Raw genomic sequence first — 26,207 nt, forward strand, 5'->3', positions numbered from 1 at the left:
TAGGTGTGGTGTAGAACAAGAAGCTGGGGATTCCACCATGCTGGAAGAATTTTCAGCTGGTTAGTTAATCCATTTACTTGGGTCCTTTGTGGCATCGGAGTAGTGCAAGATGCCAGAGTTTAGCCCCTATTCTCTTATAATGTAGTAACACAAATGAATACCACTCGTGCCATTAATACTAATTATGTGGATACCATATGCTAAATACTTCCATATACTCAGCCCTACTTTCAGCCTTTCCCCAATATAAAGTCTGTGGGACAGATTCTCTCCTGCATCCATGGTTTGAATTAGTTTCCAGATACTCTGAGCTATGCCTCTCCCAACTCAGGGTATGCCTACACTACGGGATGATTCCGATTTTACATAAACTGGTTTTGTAAAACAGATTGTATAAAGTCGAGTGCACGCGGCCACACTGAGCACATTAATTCAGCGGTGTGCGTCTATGTATCGAGGCTAGCGTCGATTTCCGGAGCGTTGCACTGTGGGTAGCTATCCCGTAGCTATCCCATAGTTCCCGCTGTCTCCCCCACCCCTTGGAAGTCTGGGTTGAGATCCCAGTGCCTGATGGGGCAAAAAACATTGTCGCGGGTGGTTCTGGGTACAGCCTCACCCTTCCTTCCGTGAAAGCAGCAGGCAACCATTTCGCGCCTTTTTTCCTGGGTGAACTGTGCAAACACCATAGCACAGCAAGCATGGACCCTGCTCAGATCAAGACCACAATCGTGGACGTTGTAAACACCTCACGCATTCTCGTGCAGTCTGTGCTGAACCAGAACCTGCAAAGCCAGGCGAGGAAGAGGCAGCTATGGCAGAGCAGCAACGAGAGTGATGAGGATGTGGACACAGAATTCTCTCAAACCACATGCCTCTGCGCTTTGGAGATCCTGCTGGTAATGGGGCAGGTTCTAGCCATTGAATGCCGATTTTGGGCCCAGGAAACAAGCACAGACTGGTGGGACCGCATAGTTTTGCAGTTTTGGGACGATGCGCAGTGGCTGCGAAACTTTTGCATGCGTAAGGGCACTTTCATGGAACTTTGTGACTTGCTTTCCCCTGCCCTGAAATGCCAGAATACCAAGATGAGAGCAGCCCTCACAGTTGAGAAGCGAGTGGCAATAGTCCTCTGGAAGCTTGCAATGCCAGACAGCTACCGGTCAGTCGGGAATCAATTTGGAGTGGGAAAATCTACTGTGGGGGCTGCTGTGATGCAAGTAGCCAAAGCAATCATTAAGCTGCTGCTATGAAAGGTTGTGACTCTGGGAAATGCGCAGGTCATAGTGGATGGCTTTGCTGCAATGGGATTCCCTGACTGTGGTGGGGCGATAGATGGAGCACCAGGGTACCCAGTACGTAAATCGCAAGGGGTACTTTTCAGTGGTGCTGCAAGCACTGGTGGATCACAAGGGACATTTCACCAACATCCACGTGGGATGGCCAGGAAGGGTTCATGATGCTCGCGTCTTCAGGAACACTACTCTGTTTAAACGGCTGCAGCAAGGGAATTACTTCCCAGACCAGAAAATAACAGTTGGATATGTTGAAATGCCTGTAGTTATCCTGGGGGACCCAGCCTACCCCTTGATGCCATGGCTCATGAAGCCATACACAGGCAGCCTGGACAGTAGTCAGGAGCTGTTCAACTACAGGCTGAGCAAGTGCAGAATGGTGGTAGAATGTGCATTTGGCCGTTTAAAGGGCACGCTGGCACACATTACTGACTCACTCAGACCTCAGCCAAACCAATGTCCCCATTGTTATTGCTGCTTGCTGTGTGCTCCACAATCTGTGTGAGAGTAAGGGGGAGACCTTTATGGCGGGGTGGGAGGCTGAGGCAAATCAGCTGGCCACTGATTACACGCAGCCAGACATCAGGGCGATTAGAAGAGCACACCACGAAGCGGTGCGTATCAGAGAAGCTTTGAAAACGAGTTTCATCACGGGCCAGGGTACTGTGTGACTGTTGTGATTGTTTCCCCTTGATGACCCCTCCCCCTTGATTGACTCATTCCCTGTAAGCAACCCACCCTCCCCCTTCGATTACAGCTTGCTTAAGGAAATAAAGTCACTATCGTTTAAAAATCATGTATTCTTTATTAAAAAGTCATTATAAAAAGAGGGAGAGAACTGACAAGGTAGCCCAGGTGTGGTTTGGGAGGAGGATAGGAGGGAAGGAAAAGGCCACTAAAAAAATTTCAAAGTAATGACAGCCTTTTGGTTGGGCTGTCCACGGGGGCAGAGTGGGCGGGTGCACGAAGCCTTCCCCCACACGTTCTTACATGTCTGGGTGAGGAGGATATGGAACACGGTGAGGGGTGAAGGTGGTTACACAGGGGGTGCAGCGGCACTCTGTGATCCTGCTGCTGTTCCTGAAGCTCCACCAGACGTCGGAGGATGTCAGTTTGATCACGCAACAGCCCCAGCGTTGCATCCCACCACCGCTGATCTTCCTGCCGCCACCTCTCATCTCGAGCATCCCTCTTCTCCTCACGTTGATCCCTCCTATCCTCATGTTCAGTGGCATCTTTCCCGTAATTTGCTACCACGTCCTTCCACTCATTCAGATGAGCTCTTTCATTGCGGGTCACTGCCGTGATTTCCGAGAACATTTCGTCTTGCATCTTTTTTTTTTGCTGCCTTATCTGAGCTAGCCTTTGGGATGGAGTAGGGAGGCTTGAAAAATTTGCAGCTGCATGAGGGAGGGAAAAAAGGGAGAGAAGTATTTAAAAAAATACATTTTACAGGACAATGCTTATACTCTTTTACGGTGAACAACACTATTCACCTTACATAGCACATGTGATTTCACTGCAAGGTCGCATTTTGCATCTTAATATTGAATGCCTGTGGCTCTGGTGTTAGAGATCTCACAAACGCAGGTCCGGGCAGCAGAATTCAGCTTGCATGCAGCCATGGTAAGCCATTGTCTTTTGGCTTCTGCAGCCTTCATATACACAGTGCCTTCCTTTCCCAAATACCAAGCAAATTCCGTTCAGTGCTGCTTCTTTCCTGTTAACATGCAGCAGCAGAAACCACCCCCCCATCCAATTCTCTGGGATGATCGCTTTACCCCTCTCCCTACCGCGTGGCTGTATCATGGAAGATCACGGCTAATCACCCCCCTTCCACCCTCACCGCGTGGCTGGTAGCAGGGAAGATCCCTGCTAGCCAAATGCAAAAATGCTCAGCGCCATTCCCCCCCCCCCCCCCCCGCTTGGCTACCTGCAAGGAAGGATTTCTTTTAAGCAACAGGCAAACAGCCCAGTAGGAATGGCCATCTCTGTCCCCTTAATTAAATTTCTGAATTTCAACCAGGTTACCATGAATGATATCACTCTCCTGAGGATAATACAGCGAGATAAAGAAAGGATGTTGCTTGAATGCCAGCAATCACCGGGACCATACGCAGCTAGGCTTTGCCATGCAAAGATACCAGACTACTTGCTACATGCATGGCGTGGTCAAGTGTCCTACCATGGTGGACAGAATAAGGCTGCCTTGCCCAGAAACCTTCTGCAAAGGCTTTTGGAGTACCTCCAGGAGAGCTTCATGGAGATATCCCTGGAGGATTTCCACTCCATTCCCAGACATGTTAACAAACTTTTCCAATAACTGTACTGGCCGTGAATGCATCCCAAGTCCTCAGGGCAAATCAATCATTACAAAACACTTGCTTTTAAACCATGTTTTATATTTACAAAGGTACACTCACCAGAGGTCGCTTCCATGGCTTCATTGTCTGGGCTACTGGCTTGGGAGGGCTGGGAGGGTAATTCCGTCTGGATGAGAAAAAGCTCCTGGCTGTTGGGGAGAACGAAGTGCTATGTGCTCTCTGCAAGCTTATCCTCCTCTTCCTCCTCCTCATCTTCCCCGTCCGCAGAATCCTCAGCCATGGCTGAGATTACCACTCCCACCTCGGAATCCACGGACAGGGGTGGGGTACTGGTGGCGGACCCCCCTAGAATTGCATGCAGCTCAGCGTAGAAAAGCGGCATGTTTTCGGCCCTGCCCCGGACCTTCTGTTTGCTGCTTTGGTTTTCTGGTAGGCTTGTCTGAGCTCCTTAACTTTCACTCTGCACTGCACTGAGTCCCTGGGGTGGCCTCTCTGCATCATGGCCTTGGAAATTTTTTCAAATGTTTTTTCATTTCGTCTTTTGGAACGGAGTTCTGTTAGCACAGAATCCTCTCCCCATATAGCGATCAGATCCAGTACCTCCCGTGCGGTCCATGCGGGAGCTCTTTTTCGATTCTCAGGAGACTGCATCGTTACCTGTGCTGATGAGCTCTGCGTGGTCACCTGTGCTGGTGAGCTCTCCACGCTGGCCAAAAAGGAAATGAAATTCAAAAGTTCGCGGGGCTTTTCCTGTCTACCTGGCCAGTGCATCCGAGTTCAGATGGCTGTCCAGAATGGTCACAGTGGTGCACTGTGGGATACCGCCCGGAGGCCAATACCGTCAATTTGCAGCCACAGTAACCCTAATCCAATATGGTAATACCGATTTCAGCGCTACTCCTCTCGTCGGGGAGGAGTACAGAAACCGGTTTAAAGAGCCCTTTATATCGATATAAAGGGCCTCATTGTGTGGACGGGTGCAGCGTTAAATCGGTTTAACGCTGCTAAAATCGGTATAAACGTGTAGTGTAGACCAGGCCTCACTCTCATCCAAGCCCAGGCAAAGAGACCACATCACCTATGTTTGACTAAAGAAGAGACAGAGACCTGCACCTTATCCCTATACAGTTGTATCACAGTCCAAACTGTCTGTTTCCTGCAAAACCTCACATACATTGAGCAGGAAGGGTGACTGAATAGAACCAGCTCAAGAGATGAACAACTGCTCAACACCACACTTTGTCTTTTATCCCTAAGAGAAAAGAACAGAACCATTCATGTGATTGGTCTACCCAAGTCATCGTTATCTCACATGATCAGCTGTATCGGAGGATGGCTTCTATCCACTTTAATGGGAGGTTGTTTGGGCCCCTGATTCTTGCCAGAAATGGTGTCAATTATGGCATGAGTTTTATTATGTGAAGAAATGTTTTTTTAAAAAATTAACTTTACACATTAACTAGAATTACCTTAAAAATGTTAGAAAATACTTATTTGTTAAGCAGATTGGGGATGCTTCATTATGAACTGGATCCCTCTATCCCTTCTGAAATAACAGATTTTTGTTGATTTGACAGTGCTAGCTAACTGATTTTCAGATATAATTAAATGTGTATTTTCTATTACTCACCTCATCAAAATATGGATTGTTTCCTCTTTTGATTCTTGTTCGATGTGTCTGCCCACAAACATGAACTTTGACTACTGGTTTTATGTTATTTCCAGGCAACTGACGACCTTCAATGACCCTAACACGAATCTGAAAAAATTAAATACACAAGGCATGCAGTAGCTGATACCTTACAGTGCATGTCTGTCTGTCTGTCTGTGATCATGCTGAAACAAAGAGTATTTCTCTTTGCCATTATCCCACCAAAATAAGTTAACACCAAAGCAGCTAGCAGATTTAGACGGGCTAGCCATTTCAGACCTTCCAACTACAATAATTACAACACTCGTTTTACATCCTTGCTAGTCCTGTCCCTTAATTTTACAAAATATTCTCCAGAGAACTCTGGGACACAAATTTCTCAGATAGCATCTTCAGTTTTGGACTTGCTCTTATCATAATTATGTTTGAAATCTTTATTGTTCTAATTTAAATTCAGTAGTTACAGAACAGGTAAATTTCTCCCTACATTTCAGCAAGAGCTGTGCAAAACTCCTAGATTTTATTTTCTGAATATTTGCGGTTTAACAGATGTGCTTGGGAAAAAAAACACAATTGAAAGACGGGCTTCCTGTCAATTCTGTTATACTAATCTGTATCCTTTTACAATGCATTAGCTCGTCTTATATCTGACATTCAGATTATCTCAGGTTGTGCAGGAAAAGTACAGTATTTGAAACTCAGCTACCTGGAAGTCTTGGGGTTTGTTAGAAAGGATTCTCCGTGTTTTCTTTCCTTTAGTGATACGCCGAGCAAGCTGGGCTTCCTTTGTGTCACCTGGAACTGCTGGTGCAATGCCACCAACTGTACCATCAACCCCATCCTCATAACCTCCATCTTCTTCTCCATCTGACACACCGGAAAGCAGCATAATTAGTAAACAAATAGTTTAATAGTGAAATTATGATCACAAAAGCATGAGGTCAAGACTTGCACAGAAAGTGTATGTATTCTACTCCATTATAACAATTCTAATCAATGTGCTTCTTCCTTCTTGAAAGCTAGTGGAGTTGGATCACCTGCAGCTAGTTCTACATTTTAAATGCAATGACTATGTACATGTCCTCTCCAAGATGAAGACTATCCAAGGGAGTCCCCTTGCAGTCTATCAAATCCACCTCCAAAAGCTGTTGGCAAAGCAGAATCCAGGCAGTACCCTTACAGCACCATTTCATGATTAGTAGCTGCACAGCAAGGGACCAGTTCTGCTCTAGTGGAAGTTAATTTTAATGGGAGTAGATTGGGCCCTAACATAGCACAGCTTTTTACATCAGGCTCCTGTTTTAAATAGATAGGAACATTTTTAGGCTTTCCCACTTGACCATGGAGATTAGTGCATTCATCTTCGTATCTAAAATGAAATTCTGACAGCGCCCCTGTAATATTTAACTTATGAATCTGGGAAGATTTCTGTATATATAAATTAAATATCAACCTTTTAAATGAATTAAACTTGGCACAACAATATTGGCCCATCCACTAATATACCACTATTGCAAAACTTCCAGAAGAACCAAACCACAAACGTGTATTACCTGTGGTGTTTTTAACTTCTTTTGTTAATTAAGGAATAGTGTATGCTATAAGTTTTACAGGAACTGTCTAGATGGTATTAAACAGATACAAAACTGAAAACTAAGGGTAAAGTTTTGGGTGCAATTAAGGTTTTTAGTTTTAGTTTAGTTCTCAACACTATTTGAGAACCTGGGAAAATCTTAGATCCAGTACCAGTATATTATCCAGCCCAAGAAAATGTTCTATAATCCTTAGGGATGTACCATAACTCTCCCTCCATTTTCCCATTGGGCATGAGGTGATATTGAATTACCTGGATATCGTGTCCCTAAAGAGAGGAACATTTGAATTGGGAGGCACAAAGGTCCTGCATAAAAATAGCTCAGCTGCTGGAGAGCTAGCCTCTGCTGAGTCCAACAGCCCCTAGTGGTGACGAGCAGTTCTGCATCACTAATTCTACAGGGGGAAATGAAATTCTGCACAGAACATTAACTCTGTGCAAATTCTGCATTGTGCAGTGGCACAGAATTGCCCCTGGGAGTAATAAAGATAACTTAGCTGCTGGGCCCTGTAAATGTATTAGCCAAAGGAAGGGTCTTGAGGGGAGCCTGGGATTTATTTTGAGTGAAATGATGGAAGTTTGATCAGTAGAGCCATCAGTTGCCAAGAACCTAGAGTTAGGGGTGTTGGATAGAAGAGGGTTAGTTGCAAATGTTGAAAACCACTGTTTCAGGTAAACGATGGAAGTTTAGGGAGAGAGGCAAACTTTATGAAAGCTAATGTTATATGTGCTGACATTGTGAATTATCCTGTACTGAACTTCTGTGTATAATTTGTCAGCCTGGAGTGTGGATGAAAAAAATTAAACATGTCTTGTGAATGTCCCTAGTGGGATGTGGCCCTGGATACACAGATGAAGTACCATATACTAAACTCATCTATAAATTTCAACAATATGAAGTTCCATCTTACTAACATCTGTGTCATAATCTATCTTCCACGCTGCCCATGCAACTGACTAGTTACAAGCTCTACTTAATGACTTCACCTGCATTTCTGAGACTAGACTGTAGCAGTCAATTTGACTTCACAGAGCTATGGGAAATGAACTGAATATAGGAAAATGTGAACTAACAAAGTTGTGTTTGGTAACTTGTTTTGCTGAACTAAGTTTTATGTAGAGTTGCAGAACAGTTAGGGTTTCTGTTTCTCCCCAGAGGTGGCTGCATTTAAGTGCATTTATCAATCTAAAATAGTCACACCTACCAGATATTAACTGATGTTGATTAATACTTTTGTAGTTCAAGTCAAAGTTTGCATAGTACTATTTTGAATTTTAGAAATTTTCCCCAAAGTCTGTTAATTTATAGTTTCTACTCTCCACCTCTCAGGCAAAACTCCTATTGACTTCAATGGGACCCGGACTTCATCTAAGAAATCTATCATTTTAATTTCCATCTTTGTTATAAAGGCCTAACTGATTCACTTTTTACAATGCAATCAAAAGATTACAGATGACACATCCCTAGAGGCAAACTAGAGGAACAGGTTTCTGTAACTGTGCTGAAAGGTTACGCCCTGACCTCTAAGTATATGTTTTACATAGAACACTCTCCCATCTCATCTGTACACTAAATCCCTATAAGCATAGTGCAGACTATACAACAGGCTTTCTGGGAAATAACTGAATTTCAGTAACATTAAGAGGCCAAAATCTGGGAGAGACTTCAAAACTACATTAACTGCCATCAGCCGGATCTGCTGAACACCACAGTGAAGCAGTTAGTTTCAGACATGGGATGCAGCATGAAGTGAAAAACATCCAGCAGGGACAGGGCTGGTTAAGGATTCATGAGCAACCAAACTGAAAGACAACCACTCAGTACTAAGACTAGTGAAAAGAGAGCATAACTGATAACTCAGAGTGACTAATATCTACAATCCAGAGGTCCAACAACACCTAATAACAGCTTCATATACTGTCACCTTTACTTACTTTGAAAACAGGACCAATCTGGGAAAAAACTTTTGAGATTATCAACATTATATTACAGTCAATTTTAACATCAAAATATGCACTATTTTTAAAAGTTGCATGTTTCCTTGAGAAACAATCTGCTGATTAAAAGCAATATTTCAAGCCCATGAGATGGACAAGAATTAAACTGAGTTTAAATATTTGCTATTTTCACACAATCCTTTTTAATAACCATGAAAGGTAAATTTAATGGATCAGAACCAAAGGATCTGCATAGCAGTGGATCCTTCGACTTTCCATGCCTTGTGGGACAACCCCACTCTCAAATACACCTTGCTCAGTCACTCAGGGTATGCTGGACTGCATGTGGAGTAGTTGTGTGGGCACAAAACCTGACTGTCCCAAATCCTGCTGTCTACTTGAACATCAGAACTACACAGACTCTACTTCAAAGGGCCTTCTGCTCCTACACAAGTAAGGACTTGACCCACAGAGAACAGGTTCAGTTAACTTGTTGAATGTGTTCAATTTTCTTTTGCAGATCTCTGATTTCATGGGTTTGGGAAATTCTAGTACATCTGGATCTTTACACGTGACTTAGGAGCATTTCAATTTATGGAAATATTTAATATTGCAAATTCCGTGCCAGGACCCTGTTGTTCTGCTCCATACCAGCTTTGGCATATATACAGGGGAACCAGTCTCTTTTCCAAACTGATTATAGTGGATATCCCTTATTACTGACTGCTTACATATGGTGTCTGGTAAAACTTAACTAAATAATTGCTTTGACCACTTCCCCGACCCTTCAGTTTTAGCTACATAATTTATACTAACATCTGTGGGAGTCACACAGATGAATTCCCACATAATGCTTTGAAATGAAGGTCATTCTCTCCCTCAGTAATTATGACCCTACACAAATAACATAGATGTTGCTTTCTTCATATACTAAGTACAGCTCTACCCCAATATAACGTGACCCGATATAACACGAATTCAGATATAACGCGGTAAAGGAGTGCTCCATGAGGGGCAGGGCTGCGCACTCAGGTGGATCAAAGCAAGTTCGATATAACACGGTTTCACCTATAACATGGTAAGATTTTTTGGTTCCCAAGGACAGCATCATATCAGGGTACAGGTGTATACTATATATTCTTCAATGAATCTTAGCCAGACTCTGCTTGTACTGCCTTTATATAAATAAAATCTGGCAATGACACACAACAATTAACAAGAAAGGTAGATGAATTTAAAACAAACATAATAAATGATTGAATAAAACTGCTTGAGATAAACAAAATATAAATATCCACACAAGGTGTCAATGGCCGGTATAAATGATTTAACCAAAAAAACAAACAAATCCTGTAATCAAATCTATATTAGCACATGTATAACCCACTGCTTTGTTGCCAAACAAAACACAGCTCAAAGCATGTCAGATTAATTATTTAAAGTTGCTAAAGATCATTCCATCACCACCTTCTATCATCATTTAGTCCTTTATTAAATAAAAGAGAGCCTCCATTGCTTTTAGAAGTACCACACTACTGAATGTGTCGTACTGAAAAAACTTGACAGTGCCTTTATTTCATCTAACTGATATTTGGTGATACAGAAAATAGAAAGGCCTTTCTCCTGATAGACAGACTGCAAGTGAATATAAACCTTCAAATAAAGTGGAACTCTTGCCATAACTTTTAGTAGATTATATCATACCTGCTTATAATATCCTTCTACTATTTCACTTTTTTTTAATTTACTCCTTTGCTTGTGCACTAGCGTAACTCATGTGCACACTGTTAGCACAGACCTGGGTACTGGGATTGTTAGTTAACTGGCTGTTGTAAAAAAAAGGCAGTTACAAATTTCACATCTTTCTTGCATGGTCTGTAACACTGGAGGCTTTTTGAAAAACATTCTCACTAGGAGATTCTTTTAAAATATATTTAATAAACATTTAGAGTCCAAAGAATTTTCTTTACTAGTTTATAAAAATGATAGAGGTAATCAAATCTGGGGCCTAACATGACACATAACAGTGTCCTCCAATAACAATCTACTGTGGATGAGGCATTAATTTTTTTCCAATATGTCTTGGTATTCAAGGATTTAGAGTATATTCTCCCAGCTATGCATTTCCTTGTTTTTGCTGGTCTTCCCTACAGCATCAGATTTCTTTATTGCAGTTTTTCTGTGTGTTGTAATAAAGGTTCTTTCTTAAAAGAAATATTGCACATCAGCCTTTAAAGTGCTTTTGATCTAAACTATCCTCAGTAATACTGTTTCCACTGAAGACAATAGTGTCAGATAAAGCCTGAAGATAGAATATATTTTAACAGGAAACAAAAGTTCGAGTTCTTCAATTCTGAAGCATCTACAGTCTGACTACCTTACCCTATGCCAGTTTAGATATGCTTGCTTGTCAGTTACTTTCCATTCTTTCTGATGAACAAGTCTATCTTTCCCTTGCATGATCTGAATATAATATTTTGAAGAAAGATGAAATACCTGCAGTGCCTTGCGCATTGGTCCCCCCTGGATCATTTGGATTTGCAGACCCAGCTGGTGGCTCATATCCTACCACTAAATCAATTGTTGCCTGTGTAGAAATTTATAGTTACATATGTAATAATTGACTTAAAGCAGGATAAACAAGTGGTCCTACAAGTCAACATTAACAGCAAACAAGCATCTGTACTACAGTTTACAATGACAAATTGAAAAACAAAGAAATAAATGGGAATTATCGCCTACTACGTTAGTATACACATACAAAGACTACAGGCCACACTCTTTGCAATTAATCTGAAAATGTATTTGAGAAATTGAGCTACTGTATTTATGACATTTAGAAAATCCTCTCATACTGAGTTCCAGTGATTTAACAGCAGTCTATACATTTAATTAATTAAAGCCTCATAATACCCATGCAGGCCCGGTGAGTAGTATGATCCCCATTTTGCAGATGGGAAAATTGAGGCAGAAAAAGAGAAAATGATCTGTTCAATGTGAAAGCAACTCTGAGCTGGAGGTAGAATACAGCTCTCCTAACTCTCAGGCCACATTTCTACCCTATAAATGAGCACGGTGTCTTTTTCCAGTCTCATTACAACACTGGTTATACCATGGTCTGCAGCACTTCGTGGCACTTTTCAACACTAAAACATTAATAGAGTATAACAAAGAGTCAACAAAAAAGTACATGACAAAATATAGATGACTCTGAATTGCTTCAGAGAAGATACCTGAAATTGGCAGTAAAGTCTTGCTCTTGCCTTTGAGCACAGAAATGTGTATTTCCAGGTATGTACTATGCTCCTGATGCAGGAAAGGGTCCCTGTTCAGGACAGCAATTAATCACGGGCTTAACTTTAAGCACATGCTTACGTCAAAGTACTTAAGTACTGTTCTGAAGAGGCATGGACTTTTAAACAGGTTTATAAAGTGCTTTCCAGAATCACAGTAGCTGATTTTCACAAGGTATGCAGCAAAACCTGCATGTGAGAACTGAAACTGGCAATTAAGCAAGTAAATGCCATTTTTTCTCTAAACATTTAGTGCTATGTTGATTCTCATTAACTGTATGCTCTAGGTCATATACATATTATTGAAAACCAACATATTTAATTAAAATATATTTGTCCGTATTGAACGTTTAGATGGTGTTGACGTATAAAATCACTAATAATTGTATCTATAAAGCAAACTGAAATGATTTTGAAATGTTTTTGTTTCATATTAAACCCTCTTGTTAGAGCATTTAATTCAATAAATCAGTAAAACAAACATAAGGAAATCACTCACGCCAGTGTTCTCTCCCCTTTCATTTAGCAGGGAAATAAGCTTGAAGGGAAGAGATCTACTCTGGTTGCCTACAAGTTCCTTAAGTGCTACTGATGCATTTCCAATTAATCTGAAAGAAAAGTGGAAAAGATATTACATTAGCATATACTCTGTGAATTATGCAGACAGAAGTATCCTGTTATCTGTAGCCAGTTAATGCTTGCTATCCCTTACATAACCAAATGGCTCCAAAAGAGTAGAGCATATAAAGACTTCAAAGCAAATAAAAGCAACTAAAATATTGCAATTATTTTCTAATTATAGGCTATTAACTATTCATTTTTTATTTTGGTCCCCAAAATGTGCTATTTGTTTCACTGAAGACAACTCTGTCCTGAAAGAGTTTATAGTCTCCGTTTAAGACTTAACACAATGTTAAGTGAGGCTTGCAAACAGAAGTGAGGAAATAGAATACAGGAGAATGCGGGTTACAGCTATCGGAAAATGCATTTCAGAGTGTAGGCATAGGCACTTCTTAGGTCTGTAAATGTTATTAATTAATGTTTTAATGTACAGCAGAATATAATGTGTGTGTGTGTAGCTTGTGTGTACAGCCATTCATCTGGGACAAACCAGTTTACCGCTCTGAGCCACAGACTACCCATTGGTTAACTGGAGATAATGATACCTCCCTTTGTAAAGCATTTTGAGATCTACACATGAAAAGCACTACAGCACAGCTAGGTATCAAAGCTTTGCATATATGAAGAAGAAAGATAAAGAAACAGATGGCTATAATTGATTTACTTGTAAGCATCACAGAATTAATCTACCGCCTATTGACAACATAGACAATGCTCTTGATTGGGCCCTCTGAGAGCAGAGTGCAGATTTAGACTGTGCTTCAACAAGAGCCCTGTCAGGAGAAGTGTCCAGAAAATTTGCTAACTCATGCCCACTCCCAAGGCAGCTTTGTCCACTTCGGGGCTGTATTGGCCAATTCCAGTCCCCTCAGAAGAAAGAAGATGTGAATACTTTGTGCCAGTGCAAACCTCCCTTCTTCAGGCAGAATTCTACCACTGAGGGCTGACAGTCTTGTGTTATGCTGGAAGAAGTTGTTGTAGCCTATGGCTAAATCAAGTCTTATTCATAGACTTAACATACATGATCTAAGAACATAATAAGGTGTTTACAGATGAATAATACAATATACAAGCCTTGATAGTGCAACTTATCTGTAAATGTAAAAAATGAGGCATTTCCTAACTGAAATTATACTCTGGGTATGTAGTGATGGTTTGTTTGCTCAAATCATGAAGTAGATTCCTAGAATAACTGCGATCTCTGCAGATGAGATAACCCTGGCTAAATTTACTGTGCAAACATTAAACATAACACACTTTGCAAAGAGCTCTGCAGTATTACTGCCAAATTGTAAGAAAAATCCTCAACTTGAGAGCTCACACTGAGGTCCCTTTGGACAGCCATTGGTGGCTTTTCAGGCAGAAGCCAAGGATCCCACAGCACTTTCCAAATTCAAGGGGCAAATCTAATATCTTAGCCATTTTCTGTGCCTTATTGTTTACAAAGTGCATTAGAATTCATTTTGTACTAACCATTCAATATAAATATACATTCTAGGTTGTTTCAGTCTATTCATTATGTATGTTTTTCTTTACAGAAAGACTAACTGGATACTTTCAGCCTCAATATCTCCTTCCTTAGAGGTTTTTAAGGTCAGGCTTGACAAAGCCCTGGCTGGGATGATTTAGTTGCGGATAGGTCCTGCTTTGATCAGGGGGTTGGACTAGATGACCTCCTGAGGTCCCTCACAACCCTGATATTCTCTGAGTCTACGAATGACTTGTTAAATGAAGGGAAACATCACGAGACGTACACTAATTCTTCCCATGGACTGATCATGCAGGCTCTACTGCTGTCTCAGTCGTGTCCAACCTGGGGTGCAAGACAGCAAGCCCAGGAACCAAATCCTGGTTTCTCTCATGGCAGTGCAAGCAGACAATCTGTACCCTCAGGACAGCACTGATGTCAGATTTGGGAATGGAGTTTAGGAGCACTATACCTAGGTCTGTGTCATGGACAAGAGCACTGTAATTTATACAACAATACACCCCAGTCTTGTATGCTATGAGAAAAACAGAACATGCAACATCAGGGCTGCATCCTGCAAGGTACTGAGCACCTACTGCAAGGTGCTGAGTGCCCCCTTTGAATACCTTTGAAATCAAAAGGAGATGCACTTTTCTGTGACAATCCCTAAGAGCTTAAAAATGCAAACTTCCTACGGTACTTCCAGGCTGGGACTTTCAAAGGGGGCCAAGAGCTTCAACACCCAGGTTTGTCTGCACTACATTTTAAAACTGTGGCAGAGTCTCAGAGCCAGGGCCTACAGATTTCGGCTGGTGCTATGGCACTAAAAACAGCTGTATAGGCACGAAGGCACGGCTGAGGACTGGGCTCACAAGTCTGGAGAGGGAGGTGAAATTCAGTGGCAGCTGGGTGCCTTAGGTTCCTCTGAAAATCCTAATCCTAATTCATAATAACGTCTTTTACAACCCAAGTTTAACATTACTAACATCTGCTTCATTTGTTTTATAGACAGCAACTTACTAATTTTAATAAAAGCTGCAGAATTGGAGGTATTGTTCTGTGGAACTGTGGAATTGTGCTGTGCATAAGAGGAGATTCACAACACAGTTTATTAGTTGCAAAAGTATCTCTATGCTCTTCCCAGCAGCTGTTGCATTTCACCAACATATTTCAAAAAGAACTCGTGAGAAGTGTGTTGTGTCCTAACAGATTAGGAGTTTCTGGAATGAATCATACAGATGCAGTAAAGTACGATTCCACAGACCACTGGTTTAAACCTGTATCTCACAGACCACAAATTCAGCTTCCCCTTTTAGCTAACTCAACTCTCTCTAATCCAAATCAAAATCTGGAATGGACTCACATGACCCAGCTGCTATTCTCAGTACTCTAAAAGACCAGCATGGATACTGGAATAGATTCTCTGTAAACATGACATTCCTCCTTTTCCTCCCCACAAACTTTAAATTAAACAACAATTATTAAACTCACCACTTTGAAATACATCCACCTAATGAATAAAATACAAGCAGCACAGAATAAATGAAGCAATGTCAAAAGTTTGATGATTGTTCAACACATTCACAAAAACATATGTTTAAGGCTAAGATTTTGTCATGGTTGTTTTTAGTAAAAGTCACAGACAGGTCACGAGCAATAAACAAAAATTCATGGAAGCCATGACCTGTCCGTGACTTTACTAAAAACAACTGTGACAAAATGGGAAGCAGGGGGAATCTAGCACCTAAGGCTGCTGCAGCTCCATGGTTTCCCCTGCCACTGTGGTGGCTGGAAGCTGCAGGGTTCCCCCTCTACCCACAATGGCTGGAAGCTGCGGAGGGGTGGGGGCCCCTGCCCACAGTGGAGGAAGCTGCAGGGTGACCACATTTCCCAAAGAGAAAACGGTACACCCCCAGCTGTTTGCCCAAGCTCTCCCTCCTCCCCCCGTGAGGCTGTCGCCTCTGGCTAGAACCCTGAGGAGGGCCCCTGCTGACGGCCTGTGGGGCTGAAGGAGAAAATGTCAGGGAGGTCTCTGGAAGTCACGGATTCTGTGACCTCTGTAACATAAATGTAGCATTACTTATGTTATGTAGTCCTTCAAATGCACTGGAGGTTGATGGCCACTTCTTTTTGAATGACTTTCAACCTCTGGAGCACAGAGGGTTAACTTGCTAACTTGCCTTGGAGAGAGTACAAGGGATTCAGTGTGTAATGTTGTCATCATCATCATCATCATCTTGTACTGTGAGAATATGAGTGCCACAAAGTGGTTTGATGTGAGATGCATTTTGTGTGACTTTGTCCTCTCTGAGCAGTGACCATCGTGCCTCTGACAACTGTGGTCTTGTAAAGCTCAGGATAAAAGGGCATAGAGAGCTTGTTGCTCGGCTGAAGTTTCTGGAGAGAACTACATCTCCCACATTGAAAGAAGTGGTCTTGGCCTGCGCTGATCGGCATATCTTTTCACGATAAGCTTCGCTTTGTTGTCAAGTTGATGTAGAGCAGGGGTCGGCAACCTTTCAGAAGTGGTGTGCCGAATCTTCATTTATTCACTCTAATTTAAGGTTTCGCGTGCCAGTAATACATTTTAATATTTTTAGAAACATTAGAAAGTCTACAATATATATCTAAACTATTGTTGTATGTAAAGTAAATAAGGCTTTTAAAAATGTTTAAAAAGCTTCATTTAAAATTAAATTAAAATGAAGAGCCCCTATGACCGGTGGCCAAGACCTGGGCACCGGTCAGTGTCACTGAAAATCAGCTTGCGTGCGGCCTTCGGCATCCATGCCATAGGTTGCATACCCCTGATGTAGGGGTTCATCATCTGCTCTTCTCTCAACTTGTGGCAGTTTTGTTCTTAGTTGTCTGCCGAATAAAAGAGATGCTGGCACCATGGTAGTTGAACAGTGGAAAGTGGTTTGAAAACCGAGGAGGAAATGAAATAACGTCTGTTTCTCATCCAATCCGTCAGCTGCAGCAATTCATAGTGCTTTCTTGAGCGGTCACATAAACCTCTCATCTTCTCCATTGGCTTGCAGCCAGCGCAGAGTAAGTTTGAAACCAAGATACTCTGCAAATTGAGCAAACTGCAAGTCTTGAAATTGTCAGTTTTAATAACAGCAGGTATGCCATAGGCTGACAAAATCTTGTCTAGTTTGGGTATAACAGCATTAGCAGAAGTAGTGATGATCATTTCAACTGCAGGATTTCGAGAATAATACCATCTAATAACCAGTACATATTTTCCATTAGGGAGATCACAAAAATTCATGCTAACTTCTGTCTGTGGGGATGTGGGCAGAAGAGACGTGTAGAGGAGGAATGTGGTTTTCCAGAACTCCTGCCTGGTTTATAGTCTATAGGATTTAAGGAGAGTTTCAGGAAGGCTATCAATTCTCAGGAACCAGACTTTTTCTCTGAGCAGCAATTTTGTTTTTACCAGTCCTTGGTGACCTTTGTGAATAAAATCAAATATGTGATCCCAGAACAAATGCAGAACAACAAGTCCTGTATCTTGGAGTAGGAGGTCATAGTCTGTGACAGTAAGTTCACCTTTAACATGGGCAAATGATCATAGAACAGCTTATGTTTCAGGAGTCAAATGCTGTAAACTATGCAGTTCTTTCCAGTGATCACTTCAAATGGTTGTGATGATCATTTGGAGACGTGTCATACTCTGCCGCTGTCTTTAGTTGTTGTAACAAGAGAGCTTTGCGAATGGTGTCTGAGAGGAGGAAATTATTATATGTTATATGCTAGTGTTGTGATTAAGTGTGTCAGGAATAGGGTACCTGGAGAAGTAGTCTGCATGGCTATCCTTTCCAGACCAATAGATAACATCGTAGTCATAACCTTGTAGTTTGAGTATCCACTGCTCAATGAGAGCTGATGGGTAAAAAGAAGGATTATTGATCATAGGTTGGTTCAAGGGACTTGTGATAAGTAAGAATCAAAAAATGACATCTGTAAATGTATAAATGAAAATGGGAACATCCCCATCCTACAGAAAGAGCTTCTCTTTCTGTCTCAGAGTATCATTGTTCTGTGGGTGAAAGAGGCTTTCTTCCATAAGCAATGGTGTAAATTTGAACACCTTGGTCAACCTGTGTGAGGACTGCTTCTAATCCAACAGGGTTAGCATCTATTAAAAGTTCAGTTCTCTTACTGGAATCAAAATATGACATGACTACATTATGGGTAAGGGATTTCTTTAGTTCGTCAAATTTATTTTGATATTCATCTGACCACACTCATATGTAATCTTTCCTGGTTAGAGCTCTCAGAGTCTGTGTGATAGTGCCTAATCTCAGAATGAATCTACCACAATAATTTGAAAGCCCTAACAGCTATGAATGTCTACATGCTCTGCTACATGGACAGAGTGGGCATTGTGACTGTCCTTCACTTTCTTAGGATCTTCAGAGATGCCATCTTTGGAGAATATATATCCAAAAAATTCTAATGTAGGTTTATTGTACTCACATTTGTCTGGGTTTAACATGAGATTCTGCTCCTGCACTTATTCAAAAACAGCTGCTAGTCAAGTGTCATACTTTTCAGATGTGGTGCCAAATTCTAATATGTCATCACTCACATTCAGAACTTCAGGGATTCCAGCTAGCACCTCACACATAGTGTTTTGAAATATTTCTGTGGCTGAAGAAATGCCCAAACTGAGTCATTTACAGCAGCATAGACCCACAGGTGGTGAAGTTTGTTATGTATCTTTACTCAGGGTGGAGCTCAAGTTGATGGTTTCCTGCTCTGGTTGTAGCTAACTACACTCTCTCTAGTCCAAACCAAAACCTGGAATGAACTCATGTGACCCAGCTGCTATACTCAGTACTGTAAAAGACCAGCACACATCATAGAATGGATTCTCCATAAACACTACAAAATGCATGTAATCTAAATTGCAGTCAGGACAATACTCTCAGAAAGGCCTTGAAGGTACAATAATTTGTTGTAGCAAAACATACTACATTCATCTATAATTAAAATGTAACAATTAACTTTAAATATCTTTCTTGGGTTATAGAAAGGATTTAAAGGGAAGGAGATGATGTACTATGATATTGCTTGATGGATGTTAAAGGCAATTCTAGTTAAACAACAACAAAATGGATAGGGTGCATGACATGGGCAGGGTTTATACATCTAAATTACATTATGAAATATCATTTATGGGTCAGATTCTCTCCCCAGTCTGATCCCTAAGCAGCATTCAATGGCACAAAGGAACCAGATACTGTCCAGCAGAAAATTTCCCCAGCAGAGCTTTCAGCTGGCATAAAGCTAGCTTACTTGGTTCCGCCTCCCATCCTTGGCATAAGGAGTGTGTCAGGGTGTCTGCACATAGGGATTCTTCACTGGCAGATGGCCCATATACCAGTTTGCAGTGGTCCCCAAGAGACTGTCTGACAGCTGACAATTACCAGAGTGCAGCAGCAATACCTCACATACCCCTTACACCAGGGATGGGGGGTGGAAGCTAATACAGGGGCAACCTAGGCGTGTTCTAACCTGCCCCAGGACCAGGGTTGAAGCTACACATGGTAAAGAATCGGAGAGCTGTACCATTTTTCTGAGTAGCATGCCTCCCTTTCCTGTGTCAAGCAGATCTTGGTAAATGAGAGAATCTTCCCCTATTGGCCTAATCCAGTGCCCTCTGAAGTCAATGGAAATATGCCCAAATTGTTCACATCAAAATGATTCTGTTGTGCAGAGAGGTGCTCCAGCCAAATCCCTGACTACACACACTCCTGAACAGGATGGTGTTTGAAATTCAGATCCAAACGGGCTTGAACCCATTTCTGCTGTTTTGTAATCATAAGAGTATTTAATCTATGATAAAAATTCAAACAGAGATGTTTGGGACATGCATTATGTTAATGTTCCTATTTAATTTGTCATATTGCAGTATTATTTAACAACAAATGATGGGCAAACCTCAAAGAATTAGAGGGTCGGTTTATACAAACACCCAAAAGTTCAAATGGTAATCTAGATTTTATCTGAACTACGCTATTTAAACTTCAGAGGGCTGCAAATCTGGACTGAAATCTCAGTGGAATAGGTTTCTTCATCAGGCTATTTTGGAGTGTGCTTGAGAGGGAGACTAGAAGAAGGTATCTATATAATATGTTTAGGAGTAAGCATGCGGTATTCTTAGTTGTACCTGATAGAGAACAGCACACATATTAAACAATAGTTGAGGGGCCAAAGTGAAACATGTAGCAGGGCAATATCTATCACCATAGTTAATGGTAAGTACCAATGGACATACAGTACTGCTCAACAAGTAAATTGCTGAGTGCCTTCTGGTTCATTGTTACTGTAATCAGAAATTTCTTACTTTTTTACTTGTCTTTCTTTTAGGCATACACAACAAAGTAAGAAATTTAAAGCATCCGTCTTCTGGTAAACTATGTTAACTTTCACTTCTGGGTAAAGTAAGATTAGGAAAAACTACAATGAGATATTTAATGATTGCACAGAATATTTTGTACTAGGAGCTTTATTGTATTCCTGGTTGCCACCTGTCCCTTCAACCATCTTTTGGCCACTAAGGAGAAAGGGCCAAATTATGCTAAAATTTGTATTGCCAAAATTTGGTAATGGTTGTTGATCATAAGTGCTGTCAATCATGGCTTCAAATATTAGTGTGGGCCGAGCCTAGGAGACAGTAGTAGATGATTTCCCACAGAAATAGACAAAAATTGTTTCTCTTTAGGTTCAGTGTCCCCCAAGTTGTGCAACATGAGGACCACATTTACTTGACATTTCACACTGAGGAGAAAAGTTGATTACCACCCACCAGTGTACTTGGACAATCTGTGTTTCACGTGGGGATGGTTAGATTAGGTTTGCTTTCATTAAACAAGAACTCTAAAGAGATGCAAGCCACCTTTTCTATGTGAAAATCAGTTATCCTGAAGACAATCACTGAAACAGTTGGACAAAGTTGGAAACAAAAATAGAAGAAGAGGATTTGCCCTTTGGTCTATGATTCCCAAAGCTGTGGAGCCATCTAATTTGAGGGAGCTAGAAATCTATCGAAGAATTTAATCTATCTTCTCTCTTTCTTACATAGTTGCTAGCTCCTTCCTCATTAAGATAGTCCTAGAAACATAAACATCAGTATTAACAGATGTAAACCAATCACTGGGGTTGAAAAGAACAAGTAGCCAAGTTTCACTTCTGCAAGTGGGGCAATCATTTAAACAGGCCTGTCTACAAATGGTAAAGCTAACTCTGATTCTGGGGAGAAACAGAGGCTTTCCCAGTATTTATTTTTGTTTACTTGTTGAAGAGTTTCATAACTTTTGCTAGTTTGGTTTAATATAGCTGGCAGTGATTTTTTTAAATGATAGGTTACCTGAATCATTCAATATGCATAAATGTGTACATACTTCAGAGAGAATTTACAAAACCAATAAGAAGATTGGACTCGCATATTATCTGGATGAGTCTCATCAACCACACCCTTGCATCCTGTGACACATGTTCAAGAATCATGATGATTTTGAAATTTTCCAAATTAAGCTTCATTTCCTCATACCCACCTACCCTGACTAAACAAAATTATCGTGGTGCCCTCATTTGAATATGCTATAAGTTTCAAGCAGCACAGTAGGAAACCTCCAGGAGTACAATTTGAGCAGTAAAAGCACTTTCTTGTATAATCAGATTTAGCTTTTGAGGTCGAAATTGGATCTCATGTACAGTAGCTGATTTCAAAAGATAAATCCACAATTTCAAGAGTATTTACATCAGTGCTAGGCCTATAGTGTTTGCCCGATTTCAAAAAAGTAGACTCTATAAACTACAGGTAAGTAACCATTAAACATAGCATTTTACTTTTGGCATAGCTAATTAATCCATTGGTGCTAGTAACAGGAAATCCTAACTCACAGCACTAACTAAGAAGTTGATGTTTCTCTCTGTTGTAGTATGAAGTTATCTTTCTATATAGCATTCTTGAGATCTCAGCCAGTGTAAACTGAGGTACATCATAAAGGTGTAGCTGCTCCATAGCATCCCCTGTTGGCCAAGCGTAGTTCTGCCAGCACTCCTTTCCTCAGTTTCCCTCCCCGAGGTGAGCCTACTCAGCTCTCCACACACACCTCTATGCTGGAGCTATGGCTTAGCCCTCTAGCCAAGTCACAACAAACATAACCCCTTCCAGGGTACCAAGATTCCAAACTAAAAAGTGCCCATCACACAAAACGGTCCCTTTGCCCTTTGGGTCTTCCCTTCAGCCCACTCTTTGGGCCCTGCTCCTTGTCCTTTCTGGGTTCTGTGCCTCATATACTTCCCAGCTCCCATGTTGTTTACCTCTGGAATACCCTTTTCCTTACATGCCCTGGTTCAGGGCAAACTACTCACTGGTCACCTGGGGTTCCAACTCCTGATAGGGTTCGCTCTTAGTCCTTTTATAAGGCCCAGGTGTCCATTAATCTATCTCCTGCCCCTCCATAGTCCCACCTCTTCAGGCTGGGAAGCAAGTAATTAATTATGGCACAGATGTGACTGGCCCCATATCCCCATAAAGGAGCAAAGGTAGCACCACTGATTTCAGTGGAAGCACACTGATTTGTCACCATCATCCTTGCTCCTCCTGCATATATTATAATGGCTTATATCCAAACATTCTTGCTGGCTGTATCTGTTACATGGTAAAGTCCATCCTAGACCTTCAAGCCCAATCTTCTAATACATACTGTTGCACCTAAATATATTTGTTCAAACAGAAGTAGTACTTATTTTAATCTTCATTAATTATTTGATACTGCTTTTTGCAGGTGCATAGATTTGAAAAGAAAAATGTCATGCACATCATCATCTACAAAGGTGAAATCTTCAGGGGAAATCAGAATAGACTTTAATATGTAAGGCTCCAAACCTCAGATCTATGAAGACAGACTCCTACATGCATGCCGCCCCACTGTCAGGCACAGAGTTCTACCCACATGGATCCAATTGCAAGAGGAGGGTCTAAATATTTTTGGTGCCAGGTTAAGAATTGATTAAACAGTTATAATTACAAATCTAACAGTGTCTCAACAGTGAGCTGCAGTTAACCTTCCCTGCTGTAGATTTGGGACTACATTCTTCACCAAACAGAAGGGTGTGCCCAGCCTATTTTCCTCTGTGTTGCCAGGTTACCAATTACTCAGTTTGGAAAAATGTGTACAACTAGTGACTTGCCCTCCTACACATGGAATAAAATCACTTCACTTAATCAGACCACAATGTAACTTCCTGTAGATATTGTGGTATTTGTAATTTTGTAATCTACCCTTTGTACTTCAGTTACTGACAGTGATCCTAACTATTACATTTTCCTTACACTGTATAGATTCATTTTCCTAGTGGAATGAAAAATTTTAAACATTGACTAGACTAACAACATAATGGAAAACAGATGTGTTCTCTTCTCAGACATTTTTATATGGGAAAAGTCCGCTCTGCACTTTGGCATATGAAAGCTTTCTTTGTCTATCCCTGGAGTGATCTATGTGGACATTATAACAGTGTCATTTGGGCTTTTTTAATGTAATTACTTTTCCAGTGGGTCAGGCTTTGTGTGATGAACATTCATTTAATATTAGTCTGCTCTTACAGTAAAATTTCTGCAAGTAGCAATAAATTCTGGTTCCAAAGGAAATAGAAAAATATGCATAATGTTCACATTAGCCTAATTGCAGAAACATACCACAGCAATGAGTAGTGTTTTGGCAGCGTGTAAAAGCAAGGGAAATTCTACTGGACTGGTTCTCCTGCACTGTGTAATACCGACCTACAGTAAATGCATTACAATATACGTTTTTAGGAGACTGTGCCCTTGTTCTATAGCATCTGCCCAGATCTTTGCTCCAGGGATGGGGGAGCAGGGCTAGAGTTATGTGCCTGATACACTCCCTGTGAGTGACCGGGCAGGGAAGGATGGCGAGGCGGGATAGGTGAGACCTATGGTTCCATTCTACCTTGTGTGACAGTCAGCCGAGCCAGCTGAATGACAGATAGGGAGTAAGCTGTACCCTGAAAACAGGTGATATAAATTATTGCCCCCACCTCACTCCAGCACAAGATAAATGAGGCCTGTAGGAGGAAACTCCCCCATACTCAAACTTAAGCCTAAAAACTTCCCCTCAGACAGCAAAATAAAAAGTGAATAACAATGAGAGCCCTTAGACACAGTATTGGCACAGGGCCAAGTCCTGTTTGCCTTACTCATTTGGACTAGTCACATTCATTTCAAAGTCCTCCTGAGGCTAAGGTGAACAGGATATGGCCTACAATGGGTATGTGCAATAGGCTTTCACCTCTGGAGGCTTGAATCCAAATCATGACAAGTTTCACAGGTAAAGTGAATGTGATGATCTCCTATTCTCCATTGTGGTTATTTGTTTGTATTACAGTAGTGCCTAGAGGCCAGTGCTAGGCACTGTACTGTGTTTGCACATATCCCAACACTGTCATGTGTAGTAGCCTAAAGCAGCCTGTTCTGCAGTCTCCTCCCTCTTTGGGGAATTTTGCAATGTTGCAGTTCAGGACTGAAGTGCACTGGAAGAAACATGCCAGGAGGATTTTATGCATCCTTTTGGCTACTCACCTTATGGAAAAACAAAATCATTCACAAATTAAAAAAAATTTGGCCTGATTCACATAGAGATTTTAAAAAGAAACAGGAATTAGGGTGGAATGAACAGAATTGTGTAATTTGCCACTGCTGCAAACCCACTGAGAATTTATAAATAGTCCCTTGTTATTTATGTATATAGGGTCAATTCCTCATTCCACTGATGTCAATGGGACTTTTTTTGGGTGCGGGGAGAGGAAGTCTCCATCATTTTAGTAATATACCACTAACACCTTACAAAGGGGAAAAAAAACCTACACCTCAGCTGTTCCTTACTGTGAGTGAGCATGAATAACTGCCTGCAAAAGGCAGGTCTAGTTATATAGTAGTGGAGCATTTCAAGAAAAAAAACAAACCGTGCATTTCACTACTCCTGTTCTGTTGCTGCTGAATGAGAGGCACTGGATTTCTTTAAAACACTGAAGAACTACACTTATGTAACTATGTTTTGAAAGACCTCTTAACTGTGCTCTTTTTTCAGGTTATACAGCCAGTTTACCTATCAGAGAGTGAACTCTGTCATCTACTTAGTAACTCTTCGGGACAGGACCATCTTTTTATTCTGTGTTTGTACAGCACCTAGCACAGTGGGGTCCTGGTCCATGAATGGGGCTCTGAAGTGCTACTGTAATACAAATAAATAATAATATTATGTTTCAACAGAATGCTTATATTCCAACTGCAGATTTTTTACCTCAAGCTGTCCACTTTAACTACACCTGTAATACATTTCAGTTAAGTCAATAATGCGTGAGACAGAAAGAACATAGTGTGGCTTTCAGATTCTGGCTTGAGCTTGCAAGCCTGGCAATTTAAAAAAAAACTCATTATTTGTAAATTGAATGGATTTTGTCTGGAATCATTGAGAGACAATAAACATGAAAGCCCACATGCAATTTATAGTAACCTTGGGAATGAATTTGTTCCATATTATTGATTGAGTGTGAACATTTTTAAAAAGAAGTGTACCTATTTGCATAAAAGATTGAAAATTTAATACGAAAGGGTGCTAAAAGAATAGAAGCTGTGAAAGACGAGAATGACTTTGGTGTGAATCCCAAGTGACTTTTGTTCTAAATCCTACTGTTTTGTTCTTTTTTCCTTTGGAAATGATGGTAGCTATTTTTAAATTAATGGGAAATAAGTTCACACATCAAATGAGCATTAGTTCATGACCCTTAAACAGTTAGTGATTGTGAAATAGTTATTTCACCATCCTCCTATTTACTTTGCATGAATATGCTTTGCGTAGCTCCATATATAGTACGTCACTTTCCCAGGGGGTCATCTTTGTTCAGTTTTTATGTGTACATAGAATACATAAGTGTGAGCTAACTCCTATCCATAAACAAAAATGTCAATATTTGTAATGATTAGC

The 26,207-nt window shown here is 41.0% G+C and overlaps 1 protein-coding gene across 2 annotated transcripts in view; it reads right to left on the minus strand.

The window, feature by feature from the left end:
• The window catches only part of MYOF (myoferlin), a 123,852-nt gene that overhangs the window by 73,567 nt on the left and 24,078 nt on the right, over window positions 1-26,207 (minus strand). For both annotated transcript variants that reach the window (XM_030569066.1, XM_030569065.1), the window contains exons 4-7: window positions 12,592-12,700; window positions 11,296-11,386; window positions 5,974-6,134; window positions 5,247-5,375 (exon numbers count right to left, since the gene is read on the minus strand). In XM_030569066.1, the coding sequence (XP_030424926.1) occupies window positions 5,247-5,375; window positions 5,974-6,134; window positions 11,296-11,386; window positions 12,592-12,700 (490 nt within the window). The remainder of the gene's footprint in view (window positions 1-5,246; window positions 5,376-5,973; window positions 6,135-11,295; window positions 11,387-12,591; window positions 12,701-26,207) is intronic.

The sequence above is a fragment of the Gopherus evgoodei genome, chromosome 7 (genome assembly GCF_007399415.2).
Source record: "Gopherus evgoodei ecotype Sinaloan lineage chromosome 7, rGopEvg1_v1.p, whole genome shotgun sequence".
NCBI classification, from domain to species: Eukaryota; Metazoa; Chordata; order Testudines; family Testudinidae; genus Gopherus; species Gopherus evgoodei.